Source organism: Asterias rubens, chromosome 2 (genome assembly GCF_902459465.1).
Source record: "Asterias rubens chromosome 2, eAstRub1.3, whole genome shotgun sequence".
NCBI lineage: Eukaryota > Metazoa > Echinodermata > Asteroidea > Forcipulatida > Asteriidae > Asterias > Asterias rubens.
The window spans coordinates 7,084,235-7,093,914 of NC_047063.1; the positions used below are offsets into that span (position 1 = coordinate 7,084,235).

Here is a 9,680-nt window from a genome sequence, read left to right on the forward strand (position 1 = left end):
GGACTTGCAAAACATCACAAACACACCATAGGACCACACTGTGAGACGAGCGGAGTAACACCAGCCTCGCTACTTCATTCAACAGACATCAGTGCATCCAACCTCACCAATGCAATGGTCATTGAAATATATCGGTTCCGGGAGAAATCAAACACAATCTGGCAAACTGTTCGGGATGTATGGTGGCCAAATCTATTTTCAGCTGAACTAAGTCCTCCATCAGTTGGCACTATCCGGGGTAGCTGGCACAACTATGGAGATGCATGTGGGCGATTCCGCGGTACGCTTTTGAGGGTCCTTCATCATTCTCCATTCTCTGGCTGCAAGACTCCTTTGATTTAAGTGTTCATCTTTTGTATTGTAAAACCTGAATATCTAGGCTAGATCCCCATGTTCACACAAAAGTGAAAGATCAACTGGTTTAGCTGAGAGAGCTCTGCGAATATCGGTAACAAGCGTTACGCTGAATGGAAAGACCAAAAAAATACTGAACTTCATTTCAACTTTGTCCTAAAACTAACCAGTCTACTACAAATTTGTTTCGTTTGTCATCAAGTACTATGCTAAGGTTTATCATACCAAAATAATTACAATAATCCAAGTGTAACTTTTTTAGTAAATTGCAAAATAGTCGGTAACACGCGTTACGTTAACCCGCGTTACAGTTTTTTCAAGCTACATGTTTATATGTTATTTCAATTGTTGAGTTACAAATTCTCAAAAAATATCAACGGATATCAGTTGCACATCATATTTAAAGAGCAAAAAAATAATTAGACCTTTTTCTTAACGTTTTGCTCTACATATCACAAAATTAAAGGTAACACGCGTTACGGTAACACGCGTTACAATATGTCTTGCTTCAATTGTTGAGTTACAATTTCTCAAATTTATCAACCAATATCAGTTGCACATGATATTTGAAGAGCAAAACAGTAGCTATAGACCTTTTTATTCATTTATTTTTTTAGTTGCTCTACATATCCCAAAATTTGTAGTGCATGCGAATGTTTACTATCACGGGTTCTCAAGTTTCCTAATAATACGATTCCTAAAATAAAATGTTTTGTCATCTTTAGGACTTGCCAACTTCCAATTCCTTCAAGCAGGGGGCATCCCTCAAACACTGAAGTCATTTTCGTCACTTACTTGCATTACATCACCACGGAAATAATCCCAATCATTAACCACAAAAAACAACTCCCCACGCTTATAATCGTTAATTTGACCCCCCCATTCAATCGACATGTCCTTTGCCGTGGGATGTTGAAAAGTAATTCCACCTCATTCACATTATGCTTGCCTACCAGGCCATGGAACGTGGCTGGCATATTTTAGTTTTTAAACTGTGTGCTGTGCCCATCTGACCATTGTTTACAGTGTATTGGGCTTGGAAACACACGTTACATTGGTAACACGCATTACATGGTAACACGCGTTTCAGTTTTCGGAGCCTCATTGTGAAGCGGTGGTTAAGAATTCATCTAAGTTTTTACTGTTTTTACATGAGCCCTTATTAGTAGGAGGAAAATTAAAAGTTGCAGCATTTGAAACCAGGTTGTTTAGTAATTATATTTAAAAGGGTGTGTTTTGGTAACGCGCATTACGCTCTCTGAGAGTACCTCAAACCACGTGTTGACATAAGTGTACACTGTATATTGATTTGTATTGAAATTTTACATATTTTTTCTAAAAGAATACTGCCCATACTTGCTCTCATTTATACTTTTTTAAAGAAAATTGATACTGACTTATAAATATAGGTCAAATTGATAAAACCATTAAAAACATTACTTTTTTCCCACCAAAGTGCACTCTTGGAAAAGTAATTTTTCCACAGTTAACAATATCCGAACAGAATAAAAAAAATTCCCCCGACACTTGGACATGTTTGGAATGATATCAAGATAAAAATTCAATTCTGAGAGCAATTTCATTTTTCTAAGAAAATTCCACCTTTTCGTGGAATTGCCCATAAGTGAGGGGATTTGTATAAAACCCAGTAGGCCTACATTTCTACTTTAAAACAAAGATATCTGCACAAACATTCATTGTGGCAAATTTCATGGTTGTAGGTGCTTGCGTTAACCCAGGAGAGCCTCACACATATTTAATTAGGTCGTTTTGCATGTAAATTGAATAATTAATTAGGCTAATTTGCATAACACTGTGAAAAACTGGCGAGTAGGTTTGAGTTGTGTACTACAAGAAAAGAAACACTTACTGGGTTTTAAATTGTGAAAAGACGATAAAAACATTAAGACAAAAATTGAAAAAGTCAAATTGTTTAAAAAGGCGCTTTACACGTCATACATTTTTTCGCATAAAAATATAACCGAACATCAGATTTAAATATTTTTTACAGTTCTGTGTTCCTTTCATGAAGCTCTAAAATATGAGCCTAATTTTGAAGGCATTAAGATAACTTTTAAAAATAATATAACATCCAAGTAGATCTTTGTAATTTTGATTGAAAGATACAACTTTCAAAACAAACAAAGCGTAGGCCTATAATTTTTAATTGTAGAACCTGAATGCTAGTAATTTTACTACCTTGCAGTAACACTGCTAGTTGCGATAACGTAACCCTCCTGCCGACCGCGTAGCCGGAGGGTTACGAGTCACTCCCATTCGATGCAGGGCGAAATATTTTAGTCAACTGATTTGCTAATTTTTTACCACTTTAAAAAATAATGACACAAATTCTATGAACACGAACTTAATCCTCAATGTCTAATAAATAACATTCAAAAACACAATTGAGAAAATATTTTGAAAAAAAAAGGACAAAAACTTACCAGATTCCGGGAGCGAAACAGTCACAAATTTCCCAGGTCTTATTTTTGAACCTGTCGCTGGTTACCATGTGCTGACCCCAAGCGCTGAACCCAACCGCTGACTACCTGACGACCGAGCCGCAGCCGAGTTTGACTAAACCATTCTGTAAAAGGGGTGTTACAAGGGGTGCTGCAGTGCGGCAGTGCTTTAAGTGAGTGAACAGCGGGCATAGTAAACGGACAGCGCACACGCACTGTCGCGCTGCCTTATAACACCCCTTTCATAGGTACGTGACAATCCGGGGATCCCGTGCGTAGCTCCGTGCACCCCCGAACTGATCGTTCATTGACCGGCCGCGTAGTAAGTTGCGTCATCAGTTTGAGGGTAGTAGTCGTATTTTAAGAGCATACTTACTGCACAGGTGTTGATGACGTAGTACACATGTTCCCGTCTATCAGGGTCTTGGATTTTTTCGATCCGAGCTGTAAAAGTGAAAACAAAAAATCCGTGAAAGTTTTGGGTCGTCAAAGTCATCGATTCGTTATCCGAAGGTAAGCTTTGTTTGTTTTAAAACCTATACTCCTTGTTTGATCATATGTTCGTCTATACTTATTGTGAATTTGAAGTGATTCTGATAACCCCCACTTTAAAATGGCCGGATTTCATACTGCCGGATGCTTTATGTAAAATACTGTCACTTCCTTTTAAACTACTTTTAGGCTCTAAAATCATTCTTAAAAATGAGACTTAGGGATGTTTCCCATTGACTTTACGGAAAAAAAAGTGTAAATTATGCCTCACAGACACCGATGATTATGGATTTGTAAGGGTGGTTTTTCAGTAGAAAAAAATGACATAAGCGATCCTGACGTCACGTGACCCAATCTCGGCAATGTGATTGGTCAGTGCCAATGTTTACAAACACAGGCTGCCTTGTTTTTCGACGGTGTATTGCTTAACCTTCATGTTGTGTGGTTTAAGGTCATTCCGCGTTTTTTTATAGATTGTTTTTAATTTAATTAGTGTTTTAATAAACAGGTTATTAAAGTTTTTTTTAAATTTTTTATATAAAGTACTGACTCTTGTGTTAATGCCAGTCCTTATAAATTTATATAATTTGTCATTTTCACATTCTGCTTTTTATTTTGTTTATAGGGTTTGTGATAGGTGACAATAAAGCCACCAAAGAAAAGGAAACTGGCATTGCCAGCAAAGATTGGCAAGATACGCCAATACTTGACAGATAATTTTAGCATCTTCCCCGAAGAACTGAAGAATTTCAAGAATGGCCATGTACTTCTTCAGTACATCATAAATGACAGCTCTAGGACAATGACTAGAATGGCAGTGATGAAAAAACTTCCATCATGTATCATTAATCTCAGCCAGCTTCAATCTCTTCTGACCCAAGCAAAGAAGTTCAAGAATTTAAGGCGTGATTCTGAAATGGAGAAATACACATCCCTTTGCAACCAATTGTTCAATCCTGTCAATGAAGATCCTGAGCCAGAGACCTCCAAGCTAGAACATTTTGACAGTAAGTGTCTTTCTTACTTGTTTTGCGAAATACGTGAAATAATAAAATCATTCAGAATCTTAAATGTTTTATACATAGGCCTATCATGGAACTTAACAAAACAAAATTAAATTGTGACAATGCACACACAAGTGATTTTTTATTATTTGTTCTCTTTGCCCTACTGAGTTTTCCTTTGTGGTGATTATCTGTATATTATAATAATATTTACATCACATGTTTTCTGACTTGCACTGTTGCGAGTTTATTATTGAATCTTTTCAATTGTAAAGCCCAAACTTAAATCTTTAAACTTTCAACCCAAATATCATTTTATTATACATTGTAGTAACAAAGGTTTGTAAATTATTCAAAGTTCAGGTCCAAAGGAGGTTCAGCCTCAGCCTGGAACTTCAGAACAGCTTGACCCCCAGCCTGGAACTTCAGAACAGCTTGACCCCCAGCCTGGAACTTCACAACAGCTTGACCCCCAGCCTGGAACTTCACAACAGCTTGACCCCCAGCCTGGAACTTCACAACAGCTTGACCCCCAGCCTGGAACTTCACAACAACTTGACCCCCAGCCTGGAACTTCACAACAGCTTGACCCCCAGCCTGGAACTTCACAACAGCTTGACCCCCAGCCTGGAACTTCACAACAGCTTGACCCCCAGCCTGGAACTTCACAACAGCTTGACCCCCAGCCTGGAACTTCACAACAGCTTGACCCCCAGCCTGGAACTTCACAACAGCTTGACCCCCAGCCTGGAACTTCACAACAGCTTGACCCCCAGCCTGGAACTTCACAACAGCTTGACCCCCAGCCTGGAACTTCACAACAGCTTGACCCCCAGCCTGGAACTTCACAACAGCTTGACCCCCAGCCTGGAACTTCACAACAGCTTGACCCCCAGCCTGGAACTTCACAACAGCTTGACCCCCAGCCTGGAACTTCACAACAGCTTGACCCCCAGCCTGGAACTTCACAACAGCTTGACCCCCAGCCTGGAACTTCACAACAGCTTGACCCCCAGCCTGGAACTTCACAACAGCTTGGCCCCCAGCCTGGAACTTCACAACAGCTTGACCCCCAGCCTGGAACTTCACAACAGCTTGACCCCCAGCCTGGAACTTCACAACAGCTTGAGCCCTGCCCCCCAGCCTGGAACTTCACAACAGTCTATTGATCCCCAGCTGCCAAAGACACCAGGATCATCTTCGTCTAATCGCTCCTCTCCACGTCAAGGGCTTCTTACTCCCAGGAAATTTAAGCTGAAAAAAAGATTGGAGTATCTTTCCCAGACAAGGAGTACCATGAAGCTTAAGTACAAAAATAAGATGGCAAAATTACGACATGAAATCAACTACCAAAGTCTGCATAAAGTAAAATATCTAAACCAGGTAATAACCCGCAAAGACCTTTCACTAAAAAAGAAGGACAACAAAATAAAACGCCTCAGAGTACAGTTTTCAAAGACGGTGTTGGCAAAGGAGCTGGCTGAAACAAAGAAAAAACTAAAAAATTCAAGGCGAAACAACAAACGACTACAAAATGTGAACAAGAAGAGATGCTCCTCTGAAGCTACTGATGATGTAGAATTCCAGAAACTGCAGGATGAAGTCAATGTGAAAACTTCAACTATAATAGCCTTGGAGAATGAAAACCTTTGTTTACAAGAGACAGTCGAGTCATTGCAGCTTGGGGAAAGTAAATTACAGAAGGAAGGCAAAGTGTATTCCCCAGAAATGAGGATGTTGGTGTATGATGCAGTAGTTAATCATGTTCCAACAAAAAACGTACCAACTCTGATTCAACAGTTTGCGAGATGGTCTGGAGTTATTCTTGACAAAGTTCTACACCGAAACACTGTAGAGATGATGACCAGGGAGTTAGGAGTCATTTCTGATTTTCAAGCTGCTGAAATTCTTCTTCAAAATCAAAATATCACTCTTGGTTTTGATGCGACGACTCAAGAAGGTGTCCACGTCAATAGTGTTCATATCACTACCCAGACAATCTGCCACATACCTGATATTGACCCATTGGCTGGTGGTACATCAGAGGATTACGCACTACACATCGAAGCAAGTATTCAACGCATCAACGATGTTTACTGCCAGTTCTACTCAACTAACTTTTTAAAAAAATGGGAAAAAAATACTAAATAACATATCAAATACAATGTCTGACAGAGCTGCAGTTAACCATGCTACCATACAACGACTTGAACTGTCCTGGAGAAAATCCCTCAACGAGCTCAACTGTCACCTCCATCCCTTAGATACCTTTGCCAGTAAGACAAGATCAACGCTAAAAATTATGGAACCTGCTGATGTTGGTAAAAAGTTATGGGGGACTGAGTCCTTGAGTCACCAACTTGTTCTCGCAGTCAACAAACTACGTTATAAAGACGGTCGCGGGGACCCAAAAGGTTTTAAAACCTACTTGGATAATGCCGGACTTCCAAGAGGACTCATTCCAAGATATAGGGGTAACCGCCTCCACATAATGTTTCACATCTGTGGCAAACTTCATTCACATCGTGATTTTTTCCTGAAGTTGTTCCCAAGTTGAAATTCAAATTCTGGGGCTGATCGGAAAATTACTCTCAGGACCATGGATGGCCACGTTTTACACATCCAGTGAGTCTCCAATCAGTCACATCGATGGCATCACCATTGTCAAGGAAGTTGTTGCTCTTATGAAGAAGTTTTCCACTTGACACGCTGTCCACTACAACAGATTTCTTCGGCAATGAACTCAAGTCTACTGATGAAACTCTCAGCAAACTCCAACAGAAGCCAGCAGATGATCCATTATTTGAGACAATGATGGGGGCCTGTCTCTCTGCAAGTGTTAGTGTACTAGAAAAACAGTATGAGCGGTATTTCGGCACCGACTTGACCGACAAATTAAGAACAGAAACTGAGTCTGCAAGATGCCACAACATAGATGCCGAGAAAATAATGGGGATGTTTAGTGCCTCTAAAGAACGTGCCCCAAATGCAACGATGTGTTACTTGTCGTCAAGGATCCGGGTGCAGAAGAAAAAGGTGGTTGATTCTCTCGACATACTGGAAGAAGAAAAGAGAGCAAAGCTGATTGAGGTGGCAATAACATTAGGGAGAAAGCACAGACGAGAGACGGAAGAAAAGTAGAGAAATCCAAGCAGAGATTTGCAAATGGCTGGCTAACAAACTCCAGAAACAGAAAACAAAAGACAGGCAGAAGCTGGATCGGTTACTCAGATCCTGTGACACAGGGTCACTGGATTTAAGCAAACAAAATGAATTTGGGGATTTGGGAGAAGACAGACTTCAAACCGTTAAGGACATCATTGCTGGGAAGATTGTGGGTCACAAACTTTCACACATTTGGTATGATGAAGACACTCAGGAGAAAACCATGTTCTTCGGGAAGGTAGAAAAATTGTTGAAGAGAAATGGGGGAACTTACCGGATCGGGTACTGGAAAGAGGGGTAGCTGTATGATGATGATGCAGAAGACTTTGACCTTTCGAAATACACACTGGCAGTTGACTTCATCTGTGAAGACTTCATACTTTCATAAAGATACATGTACATGTTACTCAATTGTAAGTGGGTAAAATGTTGTTCAAAACAAAATCCTCAAGTCGCATGACTTTGTGTTTTTTGTTTTTGTTCGTTAAGAAAATTGTCCCTTTTTTTAATGTCAGTAACTAAAATTAAGGAACCCATCTTTTATAGTAAGTAAAAAAGAGTTGCAAAGTGTTCTGTGTTAGTAAGGCTTTCTTTACTGAAAGTTTTATTAAAATCTGTGGGATATTACAAAAGTTATGACAATTTTTGGTTCAGAACTCTCCGAAAAGTCCCAAAAAGGTCACAAGTTTTCTTTGTTTTCTATTATAAAACAATACAAAATTAAGCCTGTCAAATTAAATCTTAAAATATTCATAATTTTTTTAATAATTGACCCATGACCAAACAATTTATATCATTGTAATGCTTACTGTGAGCTCTTTCCAATGGTATTAAAACTAAGCCAAAATGTTGAATTTGAATTTTGTTGTCACATACCTACCAGAATGGTTTAGTCCAACAGCAATGAACATCGGGAAGTCCCAAAATGGCGAAGCGACAGGTTCAAAATAGAACCTGGGAAATTTGTGACTGTTTCGCTCTGGGATCTGGTAAGTTTTTGTACTTAATTTCAAAATACTTTCTCAATGGTGTTTTGAATGTTATTCATTAGATATTGAGGATTAAGGTCGTGTTCATAGAATTTATGTCATGATTTTCGATAGGGGTAAAAATTGAGCAAATCTGTTGACTAGCTGTCGAATATGTACGTGTTTGACCATTTCGCCCTGCATCGAATGGGAGTGACTCGTAACCCTCCGGCTCCGCCGTCGGCAGGAGGGTTACGCTATCGCAACTTTAACAATGCTGCCTTACCAAAGACACGCGCACGCAGTGATGTTTTTACTCAGCTTTTTCGTTCCATCCAAAAAGTACTATTGCACGCTGGCAGCGTGCAATAGTACTTTTCGAATGGAACGAAAAAGCATGGTGAGAGGAAGTAATGGAGTCAGAAGAGAAAAACTATAAAAAACATTTGAAAATGGACGGTATTCAGACGATGTTCGAGTCACTGTGTATGAGCTGTTGTCTATGGGGGTTGGGTCAAAGAAAGTTTCGCAAATAATACGAACAGTGTTGGAGAGAGTTGGCATAATGAGTGTGAACAGGTTGCCCAAACCTACAATTATAAAATACATGGCCACTGAGCAAGGTATGCTTGCAAAACGTGCTGCGCAGCAAGCCATTGAAGACAGTGCAGACAGTGTCACCTTGCATGTTGACGGGACTTTTGGGAAAAAGACAATCAACAGAACTTTTGGGAAAAAGACAATCAACAGAAAGCTGAAGAAATGCTCGTGCACATAAAAAATGTCATGACTGATCGCGCTGCAGTGAACAAAGCGTTTATTCGTAAGTTTGGTGAGTGGCGTGCCACGGCTCTTCCTAAGGTCATTCCAAATTGGAGCAACTTGAGCGAAGGAGTGAAGAAACAGTTCACAGAGATTAGTGACCTGTTTTGTGGAAAACATTTAGTGCTGAACTTACAGGAATATGCCCAAAAGGCACTGTTTGAATGGGAAGAAGCGGAATGTGATGGCAGCAAACTAGGGCGAGAAAAGTACATACTGTGGAATATGGGAAGCGAGTCGGCAACAATGCTTGCTGTTAGAAGTTTTTGTAACTGTTTTGGACCTGACGCAGACCCACAATCAGGCTACTCATTTGAATTTCATGTGCATTTAGAGGACATGTATCAAGAGAGATCTCACTTGCAGGAATTTAGAGGAAATCGATTTAACATCCCGTTTGAAAACTCAACTGC

The 9,680-nt window shown here is 39.8% G+C and overlaps 1 protein-coding gene across 1 annotated transcript; it reads left to right on the forward strand.

Moving 5' to 3' along the window:
- Nucleotides 1-4,119: 4,119 nt before the first annotated feature.
- LOC117287549 (SR-related and CTD-associated factor 4-like) lies at nt 4,120-5,481 on the forward strand. The gene is made up of 2 exons (XM_033768201.1): nt 4,120-4,315; nt 4,676-5,481. The coding sequence occupies exons 1-2, from the start codon at nt 4,120-4,122 to the stop codon at nt 5,479-5,481; spliced, it is 1,002 nt and encodes a 333-aa protein (XP_033624092.1).
- The last annotated feature ends 4,199 nt before the right edge of the window (nt 5,482-9,680 follow it).

Coding starts and splice junctions, on each gene's coding strand:
- LOC117287549 (XM_033768201.1), top strand. CDS start 4,120: ATGGCAGTGATGAAAAAACTTCCATCATGTATCATTAATCTCAGCCAG. Junction 4,316..4,675: donor CAAGCTAGAACATTTTGACA/GTAAGTGTCTTT, acceptor TTCAAAGTTCAG/GTCCAAAGGAGGTTCAGCCT.